We start from the raw sequence: 20816 nt of genomic DNA, 5'->3' as shown, positions 1-20816 counted from the left end.
AACTACCACCTGTTTTCTTTTTCTTCTATGATCAATGTTTCTAGCTAAGTCGGATCCTTCTTTCATCTGACTTCTTTTTTCTTTTTCTTTTTTTTTATTAGTTCAAATTTTCTAAAATTGGATTACTTGAATTAATCATGTGCAATGGGATAGAATTTTGATCGCAACAATGACTGAACATAATACAAGTTACAACTCTACACAAAGCTGATGGGTCAAAAAAACACACATGCAGAATTACCCAACTATCGTGCGCATCTAAGGGCTAGAAGACTTCTTCCTTATGCTTCACTCTAAATTATCATTTTGCTCATTTTTATTGGTAGAATAATATACTGTAAATGAAATGAAACCACGACTCCAAAAAACAAAAACAAAAAAAAAGCTACATTAAAAGTAACAGACGGGACCGCACAAGAACCACACAATAGCGACAGTTACAAACACATCACATATAACATTTTCTTAAGAAAAAAGGGGAAATGTTACTCTTTTTCTAGTCACATTTTCCTCAGCTCACAGCTCACAGTATTCACACGTCACCTATATCTTTCTTTCTTTCTCTTCTTTCTTTTATGTGTTATATACCCAGAGATAGATGAGTCCTAAGAATCATATATACTTTGGTTGTTGTTACATCGCTTTCTTTTAATGCTCTTATCTCCCTCTAACCACAACCGTCCGATGATGTTCTTCAGATCATTATTCTTTCTCATTTTCTTCTTCTTCACATCAAATGTTATTGCTTCCCCCCGCAAACAAACCTACGTGATCCACACTTTCACAGCCACTACCAAAGACATCGTCACTTCGCTTTTCACTTCCCTCCAAACTGAGAATATTCACGACGATGATTTTTCTCTCCCCGAGATTCACTACATTTACGAAAATGCCATGTCCGGTTTCTCCGCGACTCTCACCGACGACCAGCTCCAGACGGTTAAGAACACTAAAGGCTTTATCTCCGCTTATCCAGACGAGCTCTTATCTCTACACACGACATACTCTCACGAGTTTCTTGGTCTCGAATATGGGATCGGGCTTTGGAACGAGACCAGCCTATCTTCGGACGTCATCATCGGCCTTGTGGACACAGGGATCTCGCCAGACCATGTCAGCTTCCGAGACACGCACATGACTCCGGTCCCCTCTAGATGGAGAGGTTCCTGCGACCAAGGCACAAACTTCTCTTCTTCATCTTGTAACAAGAAGATCATTGGCGCTAGCGCCTTTTACAAAGGCTACGAATCCATCGTCGGCAAAATCAATGAAACCACCGACTTCAGGTTAGACAGCTAATGGTGATAACGCTCTCATTATATTGTTTAGTCCCTAACTTGCCAATGGGAGTAAATGTGAAGAAAAACAATTCCAACTTTGCATGTAGAACTCGATTAGACCAACAACAACACAAACTTTAAACTTTAGTTAAAAACGTTGTCTAGTTCCATAACGGGATAACATAATTTGTGTTTTTTTTTTTTATCTATGTAGTAAATAACTAGATTTTTGTTTTGTTTTTCGTTTGTAGTTAACTTTACCTGAAAACGTAAGCTATATTCTTGTGTGTAACTAACGAATTGTTCTGATCAAGATCCATACAGTAACGTACATTTAACTCTTAATTTGGTTAAAATGGTTGTCATTAAAAATTTGATCAACCATAGTATAAGAAGCAAAAAGGAAAAAAAACGTGACAATGATTTGGTTGCATAGGTCGGCTCGAGACGCACAAGGACACGGGACGCATACAGCCTCGACTGCTGCAGGAGACATGGTTCGGAAAGCGAGTTATTTCGGGCAAGCCAAAGGTTTGGCTACGGGGATGAGGTTTACTTCGAGGATCGCTGCTTACAAAGCTTGTTGGGCGATAGGATGTGCCAACACGGACGTAATCGCAGCCATAGACAAAGCCATTTCAGACGGTGTGGATGTGATCTCTCTGTCGCTAGGTGGGTCGTCACGCCCGTTTTACGTGGACCCAATCGCGATCGCTGGGTTCGGAGCGATGCAGAAGAACATATTCGTTTCATGCTCGGCGGGTAATTCAGGTCCAAGTGCATCCACAGTGAGTAATGGAGCTCCGTGGTTGATGACTGTCGCTGCGAGTTATACAGACCGGACATTTCCGGCGATTGTCCGTATCGGGAACCGTAAAAAGATAGTTGGATCGTCCTTGTACAAAGGGAAAAGCTTAAAGAATCTGTCGTTAGCGTTTAACACAACAGCTGGAGGAGGAAGGGGCGCCGAGTTCTGTATTCGGGACTCGCTCAAGAGAGAACTCGTCGAGGGTAAAATCGTCATTTGCTTGAGAGGAGCCAGCGGGAGAACGGCCAAAGGTGAGGAGGTGAAACGGAGCGGAGGAGCAGCGATGCTTCTGGTGAGCACAGAGGCCGAAGGAGAGGAGCTTCTAGCTGATCCTCACGTTTTACCCGCCGTTTCAATCGGTTCTTCCGACGGTAAGACCCTACTGAGTTATCTCTCCCGCGCAGCAAACGCCACCGCGTCTATTCGATTCAGAGGAACCACGTACGGTGCAACCGCCCCGGTCGTGGCCGCGTTCTCATCAAGAGGACCTAGCGTCGCCGGACCGGAAATTTCTAAACCGGACATTGCGGCTCCCGGTTTGAATATCCTCGCCGGTTGGTCGCCGTTCTCAGGACCTAGCCTCCTCAGGTCCGACCCAAGGCGAGTCCAGTTCAATATCATATCTGGAACATCCATGGCTTGTCCACACGTGAGCGGAATCGCCGCTCTAATCAAGTCCGTTCACGGGGACTGGTCACCGGCGATGATTAAATCGGCAATCATGACGACGGCAAGGATTACCGACAATAGGAACCGACCGATTGGAGATATGGGAGCGGGACCTGTTACGGCGGCCACAGCGTTTGCGATTGGAGCTGGACACGTGGACCCAACGAGAGCGGTAGATCCAGGGCTGGTATACGATACATCCACCGTCGATTATCTCAACTACTTGTGCAGCTTGAATTACACGAGCGAGAGGATATTCATGTTCTCTGGGACGAGATACACGTGTCGCACTGACGGCGTCGTTTTGAGTCCCGGTGATTTGAACTATCCCTCGCTCGCGGTCAACTTCGTCGATGGAGCCACAACGGCGAGATATAAGAGGACTGTGACGAACGTTGGGTCACAGACGTGTGAGTATATGGCTCACGTTGAGGAACCTAGAGGTGTGAAGGTGAGTGTGGAGCCGAAAGTTCTCAAGTTCCAGAAGGTGAGAGAGAGGCTGAGTTACACGGTCACGTTTGTTGCACAAGCTTCTTCGACATCTTCTGCTTCCTTTGGAGCTTTGGTTTGGATATGTGACGACAAGTACAAGGTCAGAAGCCCTATCGCCGTGGCGTGGGGATAAAGTTTTCCTTTCCATTTCTATTTTATACCAAAGAAACAAAAAATCTTCTTTATTGAACAAAAGCTTACTTGTAAGCAAATCAAAAACCCCCTATATATCTTTTAGAACAACCCCCGCGTTTACTGTATTTGTTTCCTTTTGTAAAAAGACCAGTTATTAGGTCTTTTTCTCTATATATTTAATTTTGCTCGAAGACCCCTCAACAAGTCACGCAGACCCATCAACTTGTTTGATTTATTACAACTGAATAATAAATCCAATGCATAACGAATAAAGCAAAACGTAAAAGATGTTTCTGTTCCCTACAAAGAGTCGTTGCCAGATGAAAATAATCATAAAAAGAGAAAAAGATTCAGTTCTAATTTTTCCACCTATAAATTGTTCAAAACATAATCAACAAGAAACCCAAATGAAAACCCAGAGATCCAGATTTAGAAGACAGCCCATGTAGAAAGCAAGTCAGTTCCCCGAGAATCTCGTGAGGAAAGAAACTTACAATTAAAGGGAAGAACAAAGCCTCTTCTTTAGCCACTCTTGGTCCGTTCAAGTTCTTCTTCAGCTGTTTTCAACTGCAAACGCAATGTGTGTACTTTCCGCTCCAGCTCTTCTACATTGCTTCTGCTAGTCGTCGGATGGTAAGGCGTCAAGAACTTATGTGAAAACGCCTTTAAGGCTTCAACCCCTGTCACCTGTGATCAAAACATCCACAAATCTCAGGATGTTAGCCTTTGGTTTCGTTTTCTTTTTCTTTTAGACCGCTTCAACTATGTTCCTTCTAATCTATAACAAATGTCATGCGTGTTTACCTCTTCCGGAAGCAGAGGAAGTTTTGTGATATTGAAGTCATCGTATAGCATATAAAATTGATCAAGATACTTCTGTTGCATCCGCATCCTTGCTCTGAGCAACTTGGATTCCACATCTAGAGAAGAGTCATGTAACAATAATAGTTAAAGTTGTATCAAAAACAAGTCCGAAACGGGGAGACAGATACAGCTACAAAAAATAGGCACCTTCGTCGTCATATAGTACTTGGTTGATGATAATGTTATGCGTGTCAATCTCAAACTTGGCAAGTTCCTGAACAAGTCTCTCTGTTTCATAGAGAGACAAAAACTCGGGGATGCAGACACAAACAAACGTTGTCATATCCTGCATAAAAGAGCCACACATGTCAATTTCTTATCTTAAAATGCAAAGTTTGTCAAATATGTATCAGATTTTTCACTAACGCTGATGAATGCTATCAAATTCTATGATACCGAGCAATAATATCATGCATCTAAAACTACAAATAACGAACAGAGTTAAGAAAACAGTCAATGAGTACTGAAAATAGGAAAGAACTTAAGCAGTTGAGAAAATTTTACCGGGTCTTTGAATTGCCGATTTACTTGCTCAATCACTTCTTTCAAACCCTCAAGTCTTCCCAACAGAGCATCCTCTCCAAACTCATCCTCTATGCCAAACATACGGCTCATCTGCATTACCAACCAGTTCCATGAAAAAATTAGCTAAAGAAGAAATCAAAGAGTAATATCAATGGCCAAGCAAACAGAGGTTCACAAGCTTATAGACATGCCTGAGTCATCAAGCCACCAAATCTACTCTTTAATGACATCAACTTTGAAAGTCCCTTTTCTAGTGTGGCTGGAAACTGTAACAGGCGGAGAGTATGTCCAGTTGGAGCTGTGTCAAACACAATAGTTGCATAATCCATTGTTTGCACCAACCTAGGGAATATAAACATGTAAAAAATTATCATTTATGGCAGACAACTTTTAGAAGAACCAAATGGCTTGGAGTGTAATAATTTACTTCAACATCTCAGCAAAACTCATGGCCTCATCGATTCCAGGAATCGCATTAGCCAGATCAGAAAATAAGCCATCCATCCCTTCTGGACCAGCCAAGTCATCAGTTTCAACGGTAGGATCTACCTCCTGAGAAAAGCAACAAGATTCACTCACTATCAACATTTTTTTATACATAGACACAGCTAAGAGCTTCAAAGCTTAGAAGATTAGCCATAAGCTCATGATCAAGCATTGTGTATAAGAGGGGATCCAGAACCACCAAAAAAAAACAGCAATTTTGGGAAAACACTGTTTCAAATTGACATTGAATTAGGGATAACCAGGCTAGGATTTTAACTATCCATCATGGCCAGAGTTTAATTAGATTTAGGGACATAAAATTTTCCTTATAAAGCTCTATTAGGCAGAAAGAAGAACCGATACCAAGAATACAAATTGGCCTCCAAGTTGGTATATCCAAATTCCAAACCTAATCCCAAAATTAGAGTGGTCATATGCAAATTACAAACCCTCAAACAGTTTTGGGGATCAATCTCAATCAACATCAAAACTGATCCTAACAATCGAGCGGATTCAGCTAAAGAAGACGCAGATTGAGATTGAAATTTGATTTAAGAGAACCCTAATTCCCGATAAGATCGAAATCACGGAGGAAAACAACCAAACTCCCTGTAAAATCCACCACGATCTAGAAAAGTTAAAAAAAATCGGAGAAAGCTTACCATGGCAAAGAGATTAGAGAAACCTTGAACCAAAGTGGGCGATTTAGTGAAGCGTTGCTGAAACGCATCACTAAGATTGTGAGCAGGGTCGGTGGAGATGATGAGGACGGAGGATCGAACACTGGCGAGACAAATTGCGAGAATTGAACTGCATGTCGTCTTCCCCACACCTCCTTTGCCTCCGACGAAAACCCATTTAAGAGAATCTTGGTCGAGAATGTTCTGTACTGTGGCCTCCGGCATATCCGCCGCCATTGTGATTGTTTCCTTCGCCGTCCTTCTCTTCTCTTAGTTACCAATCTAAAGGAAACCTTCTGTGATAATTTGGTTGGCTTATGCAAGAGTTTAACTACTACTGCTAGTGCTAGAGAGAGAGAGAGAGCGACTTAACGCCCGGTTCAATTTTTTCGGTTTTCTGGTTAAGTGTCAAACTCACGTTTATTCGGTTTAGCCCAGTATCATCAGGCTTTTGTGAAAAGCCCACAGAGACGAGGATCGTAACGACATCGTCTTTGTCTTTGAACTCCTCTTTCTGGTTATAGACGATTGAAAACCCTCTGTCTGGTTTGACCGTTCCCTTAAACCCGTCTCCGGCGTTTTGATCTTCGCCGGAAGATATGACGGTTTCAGAAGAAGAAGCCAAACTCGAAAGGTTCCTAGAATGGCTTCAGGTTAGATCCCCCCCCCCCCCCCCTGTTTTGTCTTATTTTCAGTCAGCTAAATTGCTAAATTATAATGTCACTTGTTCGTTTTTGTATGACATTTTGAGTTTCCATCTTTGTTTGATTTTTAATTTCAGGTGAATGGAGCTGAATTAAGAGGCTGCAATATCAAATATTCTGACTCACAAAAAGGATTTGGCATATTCGCCTCCACTCAAGCATCTGATGGTAATATTATTATTGACAATGCCAAGAAGACTTATGATAGATTCAGATTGTTTTGTTTATTTTCATGGAAAATTTATGGAACATTGAGCTTATCACCTCTGTATGTATCTATCTCCCTAAGAAACACCCCTCTGTTAAGTAGTTTGTTTTTTCTCTTCTTTCTGATTGATATCAGCTTTGGAATATTTCAGATGTCTTGCTTATTGTGCCGCTTGGTTTGGCCATTACCCCTATGAGAGTTCTTCAGGACCCTCTCCTCGGCCCAGAGTGTCAGAAAATGTTCCAAGAAGGAGAAGTTGATGATCGCTTTCTTATGATTTTGTTCCTCACTCTTGAGCGTCTTCGAATCAATTCTACGTGGAAGCCGTAAGTTTGCAACTCTTACCACATATTTTTCCTAAGTTTTAAGGGGATTCATCTGTGTATAAATGACATGATAGGTATCTTGATATGCTTCCTTCTCGATTCGGCAATCCTCTTTGGTTTTCTGATGATGAGATCCTTGAGCTCAAGGGGACAAACTTATATCATGCAACCGAGTTACAGGTCTATATCTTTAAAAAATTTCTCCTTCCAGTGATTAAACATATTTATCGAAAATGACCATCATGAATTCATTTTTCGTTTGATGTACTGCCTTTTCAGAAGAAGAAGCTGATGTCGCTTTACCATGAGAAAGTGGAGGCCCTGGTGAAAAAACTTCTTCTTTTGGATGGTGATTCCGAAAGGTTAACATACCTAACATATTTACGCTACTACAATAGATAAATCTTCTGTTCATTGGTGCTTGAATCAACCATCTTTATTTTGTCTTTTGGTGCAGCGAGGTCTCTTTTGAACATTTCCTCTGGTATGTTGGCTAGTAGTGTTATCTCTTGTTAGTAGAACCAGAGTTTTGTTCTGTAAAGGGCTGCTGAGTGATCTTGAGACCTTTTCCATTACGCCAGGGCAAATTCTGTATTCTGGAGTCGTGCCTTGAACATTCCTCTTCCACATTCTTTTGTGTTTCCACAAAGCCAGGAAGATGACCCATCAACAAGTCATACACCTGAAACGGACCTAGTTAATTCAAATGGGGAAAAAGGCAAGTCATTTACGTCAGTTTGCTGAAGTCTATGTGAAATGCCTTTTCTTTTATCCTTCTCTCCTGTAATTAAAACTTCATCAGTTTCTTCCTTTTCTGATGGGTAGATATTCAGGCTCAAGTCCCTAGCGCTACATCTGCCGGACCCGGAGATACTGTGTGGGTTGAGGGACTTGTTCCCGGCATTGACTTTTGCAACCATGGTATGCCAATTTTTTTTTAATTACAAAATACTTTAAAGAGGCTCTATTTTCAGTTTCACTCTGTTCCATAATGCTGATATGGTTAATGAGTATATCCTAGTGTGATTTGATATGATGTACTATAGTTATGGTTGTATAGATTTGAAGCCTGTAGCTACTTGGGAAGTTGATGGGACCGGATTGGTATCTAGGGTTCCTTTCTCCATGTACCTTCTCTCGGGTTAGTTAATATTTGCTTGAGTTACCTCTCACTAGCTACAAATATCTATCAAACTATGAAAAAATCCATTTGCTCACTTCTTTGTTATATGTATTTCGAAACTAAGTGCCACAATTCTGTAAATTGAACAGTTGCACAACCTTGTATCCCAGACAAGGAGGTCTCGATCAGCTATGGTAACAAAGGAAATGAGGTAAAATATTATGCAGTTCCTGACAGCTTCAATGAACAATTATATTGAGTGGTCCTGTTCCAGTCAAATATTTTGTTTCGTCTTGCATAACGGTTTAGGTTTTCAAGTGAGGACAGGTGTGTTTGCAAATTATCATGTCTAGGCCTTTGTTTGAGTGATGTGCCTTGTTGTACGCAGGAGCTTCTTTACCTGTATGGATTTGTGATAGAGAATAATCCAGATGATTATCTCATGGTAAGATTTGCTTCCACTTTGAAGAATTCTTTACTTTTCAACCTGTAATGTATTATATTAGTCTTGAGGATGTTGACGAGAAACATAACTTTGAAGAGCAAGAAGATACTTGTCAATTTTGTTTTCTCGTCTGTTGTTAGTCATGACCTTGGATTTATTCCAGGTTCATTATCCTGTTGAGGCGATTCCGAGTATCCCTTTTTCTGATTCCAAAGGGCAGCTTCTTGAAGCTCAGGTTAGCAGTGTACATTTTTTTTTATTTTTCTTTTTGATATGTACCTGTTGAACTCTGGAAATTCTCATTGCAGAAAGCTCAACTCCGGTGTCTCCTGCCAAAATCGGTCCTGAATCATGGGTTTTTCCCACAAACCACATCAAAAATTAGAGAAAGTGATGAGAAGGAAAGAGTGAGATCCTGTAATTTCAGTTGGTCTGGGAAGCGTAAGATGCCCTCGTATATGAAGAAACTAGTTTTCCCAGAAGATTTGATGACTGGCTTAAGGACCATTGCCATGCAAGAAGAAGAGATTTACAAGGTCTCAGCTATGCTGGAAGAGGTATGATCACCCTTTCTCTTTCTTCTGACATCTTTTCAACTTAAACACATATCTTACATGAAAGATCCAATCGCTGAGAGTAGTGAGTTGGGGAACAGAGTCAAATAAATATCCACAGTTTGTCTTTCATTCGATATTGAGGCGCAAATATTATATTCCTGAAAGCTTGTAGAGTCGAGACCAGACGGGCAACCTTCTGAAACTGAGGTCAGGATGGCCATATGGGAAGCATGCGGGGATTCTGGAGCTTTGCAGTTACTTGTGGATCTCCTTAATGCAAAGTAAGCAATTGAATTTGTTACCCGTGACATGATATTAAGAGCTAAGTAAGATGTTTATCAGCAGGATCAGAAGAAAATTACAGTCCTCAATGCGTTTTTATTTATTTATTGACAGGATGTTGAAACTTGAAGAGAATTCGGGCACTGAAGAACAAGATGCTAGGCTCCTTGAGGAGGCATGCGTCTTAGAGAGACATGAAGAGCCTAGGTACGATGTCCAAAATCTCTGGACATGTTTTAGATTTGGAGAGAATGTTTTTAAAATATGTGTTGTGATGGTAGGGACTCGGATGAGAGAAGGATGAACAGAAACAAGTGGTCAAGTGTAGTGTACCGTAGAGGACAGAAGCAGCTAACAAGAATGTTCTTGAAGGAGGCAGAGCATGCCCTTCACCTAGCACTCTCATCTCTGAGCATCGACTAATATTATCTTAGTATTATTATATTACATCAAAGGGTTGGTCTGTTTGTGACAACTTCTCATTATAATATGAAGAAAGCGTTTTTATTATTGTAATCCGAGTATACAATTATTGTAAAGAATCGACATCGTTAATTGCTAGCTTTACGGAACTGAGATTGAAACAACTACTATCGCCTTCACCTTCAGCAGTGACGGAGTTGAAATCGAAACCAATATTATCGCCTTCACCTTCCTTCGTCCTCCGGCCAGCGGTGCCGCTACTCTTTCTTCTTTGCGGTTTCATATCGATTCTGCAACCACTCTGATATGAAAAGAAAAGCTACAAGCATATACTGTATATATCGAAATATTCAGGAGTCGGTTTGTGGTCTAAACGGGCCTTTTAGAAACAAATTTGTGACCCAATCAATAATTGAGTCGGTAATTTTGATACTCTCACTTCTTCTTGTTTTTCTAGTTTTTCAAACTTTTCTCCTCTTTACCTAATCTCACTCAAAACTTTCTTGGAAATTACATTGTCGTTGAACTGCTCTGAATGCTAAGTGATGCCATCCGTCTTTCTGCAGCGGCTGCTCTCTTTTCCCTCTGGGCTGCCATTGCTCTCCTCACTTCCTCCTATTACCAGAAGATTTACACAAAAGAGAAAGCAAGTGTGTTGACGTGGCTTCTTCTTAAATTATCAGACTGAGATCAGACTATACAAATTGGGGGGGTGGTTATGTTAAGCTAACCACTTTAGAGATTGGCTTCTCCTTCTCAGCCTGCGCAGCTTCTGCCTGCAAACACAAGGAGGGTTAGATAAGAAGCTAGCTGCGTCTCCCGATTCCTGAATCTCTACTAATCCGAGTTTTGGTTGGAATAAGACACTGGTTAAAACATTACTTGAGCCTTCTTTTCTCGGGCTTTCCGTAATTTCTTCAACTCTTTTGCTCTTGCTTTCTGCTTGGCGTCTTTTTCTGCCTGAACAACAATCACGGTCACAGATCAAGTTAGGTAGATGCTGGACTCAGAATCCCATATGAAACCAGATGTCTTTGAAAATCATATACCAAATCATGCGACAACAAAAGCATAATTTATATGCATCACCATGTAATATAGTTTTTGGCAGATATCGGACCTTAACACATGATCATATATATCCATAAAAACCCGGTGCGCAAATAAAGGACTAAGGAGTTCTGCACTAGTCCTATTTTGCCTCATTCGTAATCCTTAACCAAACTTTTGAAGTCAAACAAATTACAAATCAATGCAAAGTACCTGCTTGGCAGCTTGCGATTCCTCCATCTCTTTGGTGAGCGGGCTGGGTACGTTAGCATCATGCCAATTCCACTTTTCAAGGTTTGACGCCATAAACCGTCTAAAAGTGTTTCTCACTTCCTTCTCATTTGCAAGCAAGTATGGCGTTCTGCCTCTTTCATCCTTAGCACAAGGATCCATACCCTCATCCAATAACTCCAGAACTCTTTCAGAATCACCAGATTTAGCTGCTTCATGTAAAGGTGTTGACGTACCAGTCACTCCATCCCCGAGATTTTCTTCCATACGATTTGGTTCCTCTAAGATTATGGTAGTAGAAGACGTTTCATCGCGCTCGTCCTTTCTTGAGGTTTCCCCAGAATCCTCATAATGGGTCTGCACCACTGTATTGGCTTTGGTGTCTTCTGGTTGATTAACAAAAATCTGCTCAGTTACATATGCAATCTGCGTCAACTGATTATATATCCGCTGTGATTCCTTGAAGGTTGGCCGTCGAATAGTAAATGGAACGTTTCGTACAGCACAGTTTTGATTGCTAAAGTACGGTTTGCCTCCATTGAAGAGTAATTGCCTACTACTTGAGGGAGCATGGACAAAAACACAAGCAGCACCATCAAAATAAGGCTTCCAGCTAGCAAGTAGCTCTTGAATATCCTAAGGATTTAGAGAAAGTAATAAAAAAATTACACTTCAAGGCTATGATCCTGTTATTTTTCTTTGGGGTTAAGAAATATATGAACAAAATTTGTAATGTTTTCCTGCCTATGAACCTGATTCCTGATCCCAGTTGACAACCATCGTGAAGGTGGCAAATGTTTCGACCCGTTTAAGAGAACTACATCATGTTTACAAAACTATATACCACAGTTCCAAGTTCAGATTTGCTTTTACAAAGGAGCAGAGCCGCAGATACTATTATTTAAGGGGCTTTGTATTCTTTAATGTTTTATAGTTATTTTATGAGCTTAAAATAAGGTTTTACGAAAATGGTAAACTAAAAACGTGTCAAGAGAAAACATTAACAGGAGCAAGTTGGCCAAGAAAGTTCTAAGACAAATAACAGAACCATCTGCTAAGCACCTTTGCATTTGTTAATAAAAAAAAATCAACGAACTTTTCTGAAAGAAGAAGGAAACAGTAGCAAAACATGTTCAAAGACAAACCTTTTTTAAAGCAAGTTCGTTGTAACGACGAAGTGAGGCACCTGCCGAGTGTATACTCCTTCCGCTTCCATCTTTTGTGGACTGCTTTTTACCAGCCTTGGCTCTTACAACATATCTAAACATGGGAAAGGGAATAAGAGGACAAGAAGAGGCTAGGGAAGACCCATTTCACAAGATTAAGAGAAGCTAAATGCTGAATATATCAATATTCTATCATGTTTCCAGACCAAATGATATGAAATATATAGATTTATCATAAGTGAAAATAGAGTCGACGGGATTCTGAAGTGAAGAAAGAATCAACAAGCAGAGACACAAACATGAATAGAGAGAAAATGTGAAGAAAAAACATACCTGTGGAATGTCTTATGAGCCACAACGGACTTTCCACTAAAGACAGTACCGGCAAAGTGGCCACCACTAGCGAGCAACACGACACACATTAGCCCATGATCCGTATTCTCCGGAATCAAATTTGTGAGCCTCTCAGTCACTTCAATGTCGCCCAAGATCCCACAATCATCTCCTCCGTCATTCTGGAAGGAAACCCTCTCAGCGTCGTCCATGATTAAGCTTTTCCAGATGGAAACTTTGTCACCAGTTTGAAGACGGATAAAAAGCTTCTTTTTATCAATACCCTTTTGAGGATCAAAGTGGAGTGAGGGTCTAGTCTCAGCTTCGTCCTCTGATCCTGATATACTAGAGACATCGTAGTCTTGGACTGACTCAGACGTCAACTCATCAACATCTTCTTCTCTCAAAATAGCCTTGCCAGCAACACTCAGCTTGATCTGCAATCACAGGAACAACAGGATTAAGCCATGGGAGAGAAACGAAACATGAAATACTTTTTCGGATCATCCTACTACACTAGTTGGAAACTGGAATGAGATAAATGGTTACGTTAAGGCGATGAATATCGGACTTGAAGTGGGAGCGCTGATCTTGAAGAGAAGAGAAGTCAATTTTACAAGTATTACAGGTCCATCTATCCAGAATCACGCCGTCCTTGGAAGCCGCCTCCTCCGGATCGAAAGCCGGTGGTCTGGACCGGAGATACGTAGATAGAGTCTCCGAAGGATTGGATAACCGACACGAGTCAAAGAAATCCGCCGTCAAGTCAAATATCGATCGAGGCTGTTTATTGTCTGAGTTTCCAATCTCACGGGCGGTGGCACCGGCGGTCGCCATTAGAAGAGAGATACGCCCACAATACAAGATTGATTTTGAAAGAAACATACATACATGATCATATTGTTTACAAAGAAAGATAAAACGGCCCGTTTCGTTATCCACAATCTTTATAATGATGGCCCATATAAGGCCCAATACGACAATGCGGCGACGTCAGAGAATCTCTCTAGTCACTAGTACTAGTATAGTGGAACTAGCGATGGAGAAGCGGCAAAAGCATCGACGCGACTCGAGGAAGTGGGAAAAAGCCTCTGCTAGCTGCTAGTTTGGCGTTTCAATGGTGAGACGTCGATTCATCGTTTGTTCTTGCTATTTTGTTTTCCATATGTATAATTTTTGGACTCTGTGGTGAACAAATAAATTTGGCAGTCAGTAACTTTGCACACGAATCTGGGTGATATAAAGTGTGAGATCTTCTGCGACGAGGTTCCAAAGAGTGCCGAGGTTAGTTCTTCACATGATTCTCGCTTTCGATTTTGACTTTGTTCTCGATTGTTTATTATAAATTGATGTTATCATCTCTGGTGGATTCTTTCTGCTCCTTCAAAATCGAAAATTAGGGTTATTAGAATCTCGTTATGACGAGGATGATGTTATAATAATAGAGGGGTTAGGATTTAGTTATTTCTTCAGCGTATAACCTTGATTAGGGTTTTTGATGCAGAACTTTTTGGCGTTATGTGCAAGTGGCTACTACGATGGTACCATATTTCATAGAAATATCAAAGGGTTCATGATTCAAGGAGGAGACCCTAATGGCACCGGCAAAGGAGGAACTAGCATCTGGGGCAAGAAATTCAATGATGAGATCCGTGACTCCCTTAAGGTAATTATCATCTCTTGTTTCCCTTGATTCTTTTATTCATCTTGCGCCAAGGATATATATACTTGTGGTAATTAATTGTCTTGATGATTAGTGAGGTGACAATCTCCATTATATGCCAGTATCTTGATATGCTCCTTGTTGATGATTTACCTGGTTCCATTCTCTTATGTAGCACAATGCAAGAGGTATGCTCTCAATGGCAAACAGTGGCCCAAACACCAACGGAAGCCAGTTCTTCATAACCTACGCAAAACAACCACATCTCAATGGATCGTACACCATATTTGGCAAAGTCATCCATGGCTTCGAGGTGCTTGACATAATGGAAAAGGTCTGTTTTTGTTTTTGTTTACTCCTCCCAAGTATACTAGTGTTGGAATTTTTCCCTTGTGTTGTTATCTTCCCTTGTTACAAAGTGTGTGTTATCTTGATGTAAAGTGATATTGGATGATCTGTTTGCAGACTCAAACAGGGCCAGGAGATAGGCCGCTTGCAGAGATAAGGCTAAACCGAGTGACGATCCACGCCAATCCACTTGCTGGTTAGCTCGATTGTTGTGGACTTGATATAAGCTGAGAGACATGATGCAGAAGTGATGGTTTGACATGTGAAAGAGTTGAGTTTGTACTGGATTGAACAACAATTGCTAAGTGTACGTTGAAAGGGGTTGTGTTTTGTGTCTAGTCTAATATATAGAGCCTCCTCAGTTGACACAAACGCACGGTCTCAGTATCACCATAATTAGTAGCGATCCGTGTCATTTGAAGAAGATAGGATTCTGCTTGTTGGGCCATCAAATTATTAAAAAAAAAAAAAGGCAAACAAATGGGCTCAGCCAAACATGACAGCACAGATGCAAGACAAAAAAACACGAATCAGTAGGAGGGGTAAAAAAGGAAAAAAACAAATATAATAGTCTCTCTCTCTTTTGACAAAGTGGGAACCACCCGTAAAAGTAAACACAACGAGACTGTCTCTGTCTTCATTCATATACTCACTCTTGTGGGCCCCGCCAACCTCCTCTTCCTCCTCCATCACTCTGCTGTTTTTTTTCTTCTTTAATACTTGTACGTATAAACAACACACACAATTAAAAATAAAAAAAATAAAAAAAAAATTGAAGAGACAAAATTGAAGAAAACAAATAAAAACCAGACTCTCGTCCTCTCTTCTCTTTCGTCTCCTCTATTCGTCTCTTCTTTTGAATTTTATTTTATTTGACTCTTCTGTTTGTATAAACTCAGTCGTCACAGTAGAGAAGAAGAAGAAGAAGAATAGTATTAGCAAGTATATATATAATAGTGGGATGGCTATGGCTTCTTCCAGAAATGGCGCTGTTAGAGGATCCATGAGACCCTCCTCCGGCTCCAATCTCAGATCGTCTTCCTTCAAATCCAGGATTCCTTCCTCCGCGCCTGCTCCCCGTCGCAGCTCCACCTCTGCTTCTCTCGGAGACAATGGAGGTCCCTCTCTCTCTCTCTCTCTCTCTCTCTCTCTCTCTCTCTCTCCTATTACTTACTGAGATGCGATTTCAATTTCCAACCATCATTTCTATCGGTCTTGCTGGTCCCTTAATCGCGCCTTTTAGATAGGATTTATTTATTATATCTTCTCAAGTGGCACCCATGTTTTTGCTTGTGGTAACAGTGCCTGGGAGAGTTCGAGTCGCTGTTAGATTACGACCTCGAAATGCAGATGAGTCCGTCGCTGATGCTGATTTTGCTGATTGTGTTGAGTTGCAACCTGAGGTTTCTCTCCTCTTCCTTCCTTCCTTCCTCTTCAATATTACATTTTATGTCTTTGACCTCTCATTTGTTTCCCTTGTTTTCTAATCTTCCAGCTTAAAAGGTTGAAACTCAGGAAAAACAATTGGGATACAGAAACCTATGAGTTCGATGAGGTCCTTACCGAAGCTGCTTCCCAGAAGCGAGTCTATGAAGTCGTTGCCAAGCCTGTTGTTGAGGTCCCTTTTTTCTCTCCTTCATCATTATCGACCCTTTCTATTCATCTTCCCCACTCAATTTCTCTCTCTCTCTCTCTCTCTTTTCTTTTTTACTATATATATGTAGAGTGTTCTTGAGGGTTACAACGGAACTGTCATGGCTTATGGTCAGACCGGTACTGGCAAAACTTTTACCCTTGGAAGGTTAGGAGATGAAGATACTGCTGCTCGTGGTATCATGGTTCGATCCATGGAAGATATCATTGCTGCCACTTCTCTAGACACTGATTCTGTCTCTGTCTCATATTTACAGGTTTCCTTTATTCCTCACTAACTTCTTCTTTGCATTTTCTTTTTTCACTTTAGTAACTTTTTTATCACTTTCTCCAGCTTTATATGGAGACCATCCAAGATCTCCTTGACCCATCTAATGACAACATTGCTATTGTCGAAGACCCCAAAACTGGAGATGTCTCCTTGCCAGGGGCAACCCATGTAGAAATTAGGAACCAACAAAATTTCCTTGAGCTCCTTCAGCTTGGGGAAACACATAGGGTTGCAGCCAATACAAAATTGAATACTGAATCTTCTCGAAGTCATGCAATTCTCATGGTAATCCACTTCTGTTTACCCTTCTCAAACTTCCTAGGCATCAGACTTACATATACCTTTACCTTCATCTCTATTTTTATCTTGAGTTGATGCATGATCAATAGTTCAGGTACATGTCAAGAGGTCGGTGGTTGATAATGAGGATCCAGTCTCAAATGAAATGGACAACTCTTCTCACTTTGTCAGACCATCAAAACCATTGGTTAGGAGAAGCAAGCTAGTTCTAGTTGATCTTGCTGGTTCTGAACGTGTTCACAAGTCGGGTATAAACCTCTGACAATCAAATGAGATAGCTTGTCAAAGCTCTTGCAATAAGCAGATTCTCTCATTTCTTTGTTTTTTCCTCTATGAAAAAACTGTATCAGGAAACTTCTTTACTAACACATTTCCTTTTTTTCCTTTGATGCTGTGTAAGATTCCACCTTATGGGCGCACTCATTATCACCTTCTTTCTTGCAATGCAGGCAGCGAAGGGCACATGCTGGAGGAAGCTAAATCCATTAATCTTTCACTTAGTGCCTTAGGGAAATGCATCAATGCAATAGCTGAGAATAGCCCTCATGTTCCACTTCGCGATTCAAAACTTACTCGCTTATTGAGAGATTCATTTGGTGGTTAGTTTTCTTATTGCTCATATGCTAATTCCTGGTGTCTTGAATTCTGAATTCCTAATAACTGGACTTTTCTGATTTATCAGTCGCTTATACATATGTTATTTGCATTTCAGGCACTGCAAGAACATCCCTAATTGTGACCATTGGTCCCTCGCCACGTCATAGAGGAGAGACAACGAGTACTATATTATTTGGTCAAAGGGTGGGATTTCACTACCTTACCCAACCTGTAATGTAGAAGTCTATTGAAAGCTTTCAAAACCGTAAGTGTTTTATTGGGCAGGCAATGAAGGTGGAGAATATGTTAAAGATAAAGGAAGAATTTGATTACAAGAGTTTATCCAAGAAACTTGAGGTCCAACTGGATAAGGTGATTGCTGAAAATGAAAGGCAGCTGAAAGCATTTGATGATGATGTGGAGAGAATAAATCGACAAGCACAAAATCGTATATCAGAAGTTGAAAAGAGCTTTGCTGAGGCCTTAGAGGTTAGTTTATGCAAAATCCAGTGAGGCACTCATTAGTCCTTGGCATATACCCAAAAAAGTCTGTAATAAAAAGGAAAATGGTTTCATATCCGTGTTTTGTTTCAGTACATTTTGAAATCTGAGTATTTCTTTTTTTCAATTTTCTATTTATAGAAGGAGAAACTAAAGTGTCAAATGGAGTATATGGAGTCAGTTAAAAAGCTTGAAGAAAAGCTGATATCGAGCCAGCGGAACCATGAGAATGGTAAACGCAACGGAGAGGTACTTGCTAGCAGAACTCTTATTTTCTTTTCAGGTGATGGGAGTGTACAAATCTTTTACCAGTAAATATTATTTTGCAGGTCAATGGGGTTATTACAGCTAGTGAATTCACAAGGTTAAAAGAATCACTTGAGAACGAAATAAGGTTAAGGAAGACAGCTGAAGAGGAAGTTAGCAAAGTAAAAAGCCAGTCAACACTGAAGACAAGATCAGGGGTACTCAGTCTTTAACTTCTCTTTGGCTCTTTCTATCTCTTTCCTCCTCTCAAATGATTTAGCATCTTAGATATTATTTAACCAAGCTCTCTGGTGTTTTAGGAAGGCGAAGATGCTGGAATATCAAGACTACAAAAACTGCTGGAGGATGAGGCTCTTCAGAAAAAGAAACTTGAAGAAGAGGTCACTATATTACGAAGTCAACTTGTGCAGCTTACTTTTGAAGCTGACCAGGTACGAAGTTTACGAATTTAGTGTGTGAAGGTATCTCCTTTAATTGCTGTAACGCAACTGTTTTTATACATCAAATCAAGGATTAGTCTTTATCGTTTGTACTCATTGAATATACTTTGTAGTTTGTAACACTTGGAAAAATGTACAAGCACGGTTAGAGTTCCTTCAGTCTCGCTATAACCAATATGAGGCACATTTTCACAATCACCTATTAACCTGCTTCTTGTACTTGATAACAAATGTCTTGGTAATGATTTTGGGTCAACCTTGAGTCTCATAAATTTGTTATCTGATAATTGAGTCTTATTTTTCCAGATGAGACGGTGCTTGGACAGAGGTGCCCCAGGAAATTCATTTTCTGGCACGGACTCGTTACCCTCACGGCATTCCCAAGCAAGAGAATCTGTGAACGGACAGAAGGCACCGTTTGCTACACTATGCGAGCAAGGTAATAGGAATTTCTTCTAAAATGTTTGAGCCGGAGTGTGTACAACTGTCTTTATGGTTCTTATAACTTTCCATCCTCTTTGAAACAGTGGGACTTCAAAAGATCTTGCAATTGCTTGAGTCAGATGATGCAAACATAAGGATTCATGCTGTGAAAGTTGTGGCAAATCTTGCAGCTGAAGGTAACCTTTGCTCACTCACTGACATATATGATCATCTCTAGAGGTTCAGATTTTTTGTTGCTATAGGTCTCACAGTTCCCCTACTTTCTTTGGGTTTGATAAGCAGAAGCAAATCAAGAAAAGATCGTTGAAGCTGGAGGGCTGACATCATTGTTAATGCTTCTCAGAAGCTACGAAGATGAAACTGTCCGAAGAGTCGCCGCTGGTGCGCTCGCCAATCTGGCAATGAACGGTAAACCCTTATGGATACTGATTAATAATTGGAGGTTAAACAGACAGTGAAAGCAGAAAGAGACGAATTATATGGCTTGTCGTCACTTAATGGGACAGTATGTGCTCATGTGTTTTAATTTTGTATTTGTGGTAACAGAAGTGAGTCAACAATTGATAGTGGACCAAGGTGGAATCAGCTTGCTATCTCTAACAGCTGCAGATGCAGAGGACCCACAGACTTTACGCATGGTAGCTGGAGCTATTGCTAATCTCTGTGGCAACGGTAAAATAACGTCTTCAACGTCAATTTCTTTTGAACAAGACACTGAGCAATTTCTGAAATGCTTTTTTGTTGTTTGGCAGACAAACTTCAAGCAAGACTTTGGTCGGATGGTGGAATAAAAGCGTTGTTAGGAATGGTTAGATGCGGACATCCAGATGTTCTTGCTCAGGTGGCTCGTGGAATTGCGAACTTTGCTAAGTGCGAGTCCCGAGCAACCACTCAAGGTAAAAATCCCTTCCAGTTTTCCATCAAGGTCATCCAGTGTGTAGAGACATTACTTGTTTCGGTGGATTAATGTGAAGAGTGTATGAAGGTGTGAAGAGTGGAAGATCACTACTAATAGAAGATGGAGCTCTTCCGTGGATTGTACAACATGCTAATGATGAAGCTGCGCCAATCAGGCGCCACATAGAGCTAGCTTTATGCCATTTGGCCCAGCATGGTTAGTGCGATCCTTGACTTTTCTTTGTGGTACTTATGATCCTTGTGTTGTGGTTCATCATGTTCATTGGTGTTTTGGGTATTGTTTGGTGGGGGCAGAGGTGAATGCGAAGGAGATGATAAGCGGAGGAGCGTTGTGGGAGTTGGTGCGAATATCAAAGGAATGTTCAAGAGAAGACATTCGAAGTTTGGCTCATCGTACTCTCTCTTCCAGTCCCGTCTTCCGTTCTGAGATCCGTCGGCTCGGCATCCAGTTTTGACTTGTTCTATGTTTGTAACATATAATTATCAGCTCTCAAACACACCATCATCTGTATTCTTTCTATATATATATTTTATATGATCATGTTTACACACTTAACTTTTTTGTTTCTCTTTGCTTTTCTCATTCACTTTTTAAATTTTGTATAAACGCCTTACGAAATCACGTTT

The 20816-nt window shown here is 40.7% G+C and overlaps 6 protein-coding genes across 9 annotated transcripts; 4 read left to right on the top strand and 2 right to left on the bottom strand.

The window, feature by feature from the left end:
* The first annotated feature begins 169 nt into the window (after window positions 1-169).
* LOC17899216 (subtilisin-like protease SBT1.1) lies at window positions 170-3575 on the top strand. The gene is made up of 3 exons (XM_006306776.2): window positions 170-188; window positions 611-1286; window positions 1717-3575. The coding sequence occupies exons 1-3, from the start codon at window positions 170-172 to the stop codon at window positions 3380-3382; spliced, it is 2361 nt and encodes a 786-aa protein (XP_006306838.2). The 3' UTR covers window positions 3383-3575.
* A 71-nt stretch (window positions 3576-3646) lies between these two features.
* On the bottom strand, window positions 3647-6250 carry LOC17899645 (ATPase ARSA2). Of its 2 annotated transcripts, XM_006305153.2 has the most exons (7): window positions 5922-6250; window positions 5201-5325; window positions 4965-5115; window positions 4753-4863; window positions 4396-4534; window positions 4189-4304; window positions 3647-4071 (listed from the first exon to the last, which is right to left on the bottom strand). In XM_006305153.2, the coding sequence occupies exons 1-7, from the start codon at window positions 6174-6176 to the stop codon at window positions 3907-3909; spliced, it is 1062 nt and encodes a 353-aa protein (XP_006305215.1). In that variant the 5' UTR covers window positions 6177-6250; the 3' UTR covers window positions 3647-3906. The 2 variants fall into 2 exon arrangements, with proteins under 2 accessions (XP_006305215.1, XP_023645367.1); XM_023789599.1 differs by lacking the exon at window positions 5201-5325 and having other exon boundaries at window positions 3654-4071; window positions 5922-5989.
* An 88-nt stretch (window positions 6251-6338) lies between these two features.
* On the top strand, window positions 6339-10156 carry LOC17898469 (ribosomal lysine N-methyltransferase set10). Of its 2 annotated transcripts, XM_006307111.2 has the most exons (16): window positions 6339-6592; window positions 6721-6811; window positions 7003-7177; window positions 7252-7357; window positions 7457-7539; window positions 7635-7661; window positions 7759-7895; window positions 8003-8098; window positions 8238-8318; window positions 8450-8511; window positions 8689-8745; window positions 8909-8980; window positions 9054-9302; window positions 9468-9583; window positions 9699-9791; window positions 9866-10156. In XM_006307111.2, exons 1-16 carry the CDS (start codon window positions 6539-6541, stop codon window positions 10005-10007), a joined length of 1641 nt encoding a protein of 546 aa, XP_006307173.1. In that variant the 5' UTR covers window positions 6339-6538; the 3' UTR covers window positions 10008-10156. The 2 variants fall into 2 exon arrangements, with proteins under 2 accessions (XP_006307173.1, XP_023645366.1); XM_023789598.1 differs by lacking the exon at window positions 9866-10156 and having other exon boundaries at window positions 9475-9583; window positions 9699-9795.
* Window positions 10075-13635, bottom strand: LOC17900212 (ankyrin repeat and zinc finger domain-containing protein 1). 2 transcript variants are annotated; one of them, XM_006307015.2, is made up of 7 exons: window positions 13337-13635; window positions 12788-13224; window positions 12434-12548; window positions 11271-11924; window positions 10890-10967; window positions 10739-10783; window positions 10075-10622 (listed from the first exon to the last, which is right to left on the bottom strand). In XM_006307015.2, the coding sequence occupies exons 1-7, from the start codon at window positions 13622-13624 to the stop codon at window positions 10518-10520; spliced, it is 1722 nt and encodes a 573-aa protein (XP_006307077.2). In that variant the 5' UTR covers window positions 13625-13635; the 3' UTR covers window positions 10075-10517. The 2 variants fall into 2 exon arrangements, with proteins under 2 accessions (XP_006307077.2, XP_023645364.1); XM_023789596.1 differs by having other exon boundaries at window positions 10531-10622; window positions 10709-10783.
* A 170-nt stretch (window positions 13636-13805) lies between these two features.
* On the top strand, window positions 13806-15170 carry LOC17899786 (peptidyl-prolyl cis-trans isomerase CYP18-1). The gene is made up of 5 exons (XM_023788971.1): window positions 13806-13907; window positions 13997-14071; window positions 14292-14453; window positions 14626-14784; window positions 14916-15170. Exons 1-5 carry the CDS (start codon window positions 13905-13907, stop codon window positions 14997-14999), a joined length of 483 nt encoding a protein of 160 aa, XP_023644739.1. The 5' UTR covers window positions 13806-13904; the 3' UTR covers window positions 15000-15170.
* A 422-nt stretch (window positions 15171-15592) lies between these two features.
* LOC17899678 (kinesin-like protein KIN-UB) lies at window positions 15593-20745 on the top strand. The gene is made up of 19 exons (XM_006306674.2): window positions 15593-15916; window positions 16101-16201; window positions 16294-16416; window positions 16523-16708; window positions 16786-17007; window positions 17117-17270; window positions 17472-17621; window positions 17735-17823; window positions 17905-18108; window positions 18262-18369; window positions 18450-18584; window positions 18687-18818; window positions 19134-19266; window positions 19355-19447; window positions 19554-19679; window positions 19818-19943; window positions 20024-20167; window positions 20257-20385; window positions 20484-20745. Exons 1-19 carry the CDS (start codon window positions 15760-15762, stop codon window positions 20642-20644), a joined length of 2673 nt encoding a protein of 890 aa, XP_006306736.1. The 5' UTR covers window positions 15593-15759; the 3' UTR covers window positions 20645-20745.
* Window positions 20746-20816: the final 71 nt, after the last annotated feature.

The sequence above is a fragment of the Capsella rubella genome, unplaced genomic scaffold (assembly GCF_000375325.1).
Source record: "Capsella rubella cultivar Monte Gargano unplaced genomic scaffold, Caprub1_0 scaffold_1, whole genome shotgun sequence".
Taxonomy (NCBI): domain Eukaryota; kingdom Viridiplantae; phylum Streptophyta; class Magnoliopsida; order Brassicales; family Brassicaceae; genus Capsella; species Capsella rubella.
Note: the sequence above shows the minus strand (reverse complement) of the source record. Positions and strands in the feature narration are given on the sequence as shown.

What these genes read in the sequence shown, in the direction of transcription:
- LOC17899216 (XM_006306776.2), top strand. An exon ending in AATGAAACCACCGACTTCAG is followed by an intron (nt 1,287 to 1,716) that starts GTTAGACAGCTA and finishes TTGGTTGCATAG; the next exon opens with GTCGGCTCGAGACGCACAAG.
- LOC17899645 (XM_006305153.2), bottom strand. Translation starts at nt 6,176, where the DNA reads ATGGCGGCGGATATGCCGGAGGCCACAGTACAGAACATTCTCGACCAA. An exon ending in TCTCTAATCTCTTTGCCATG is followed by an intron (nt 5,326 to 5,921) that starts GTAAGCTTTCTC and finishes TGCTTTTCTCAG; the next exon opens with GAGGTAGATCCTACCGTTGA. An exon ending in TTGGTGGCTTGATGACTCAG is followed by an intron (nt 4,864 to 4,964) that starts GCATGTCTATAA and finishes TTGGTAATGCAG; the next exon opens with ATGAGCCGTATGTTTGGCAT.
- LOC17898469 (XM_006307111.2), top strand. Translation starts at nt 6,539, where the DNA reads ATGACGGTTTCAGAAGAAGAAGCCAAACTCGAAAGGTTCCTAGAATGG. An exon ending in ATCATGCAACCGAGTTACAG is followed by an intron (nt 7,358 to 7,456) that starts GTCTATATCTTT and finishes CTGCCTTTTCAG; the next exon opens with AAGAAGAAGCTGATGTCGCT. An exon ending in ATGGTAACAAAGGAAATGAG is followed by an intron (nt 8,512 to 8,688) that starts GTAAAATATTAT and finishes TGTTGTACGCAG; the next exon opens with GAGCTTCTTTACCTGTATGG.
- LOC17900212 (XM_006307015.2), bottom strand. Translation starts at nt 13,624, where the DNA reads ATGGCGACCGCCGGTGCCACCGCCCGTGAGATTGGAAACTCAGACAAT. An exon ending in ACGAACTTGCTTTAAAAAAG is followed by an intron (nt 11,925 to 12,433) that starts GTTTGTCTTTGA and finishes CTAAATCCTTAG; the next exon opens with GATATTCAAGAGCTACTTGC. An exon ending in AGAAGCCAATCTCTAAAGTG is followed by an intron (nt 10,623 to 10,738) that starts GTTAGCTTAACA and finishes TTCTGGTAATAG; the next exon opens with GAGGAAGTGAGGAGAGCAAT.
- LOC17899786 (XM_023788971.1), top strand. An exon ending in AGGTTCCAAAGAGTGCCGAG is followed by an intron (nt 14,072 to 14,291) that starts GTTAGTTCTTCA and finishes TTTTTGATGCAG; the next exon opens with AACTTTTTGGCGTTATGTGC. An exon ending in TGCTTGACATAATGGAAAAG is followed by an intron (nt 14,785 to 14,915) that starts GTCTGTTTTTGT and finishes ATCTGTTTGCAG; the next exon opens with ACTCAAACAGGGCCAGGAGA.
- LOC17899678 (XM_006306674.2), top strand. Translation starts at nt 15,760, where the DNA reads ATGGCTATGGCTTCTTCCAGAAATGGCGCTGTTAGAGGATCCATGAGA. An exon ending in GTGTTGAGTTGCAACCTGAG is followed by an intron (nt 16,202 to 16,293) that starts GTTTCTCTCCTC and finishes CTAATCTTCCAG; the next exon opens with CTTAAAAGGTTGAAACTCAG. An exon ending in TTGCCAAGCCTGTTGTTGAG is followed by an intron (nt 16,417 to 16,522) that starts GTCCCTTTTTTC and finishes ATATATATGTAG; the next exon opens with AGTGTTCTTGAGGGTTACAA.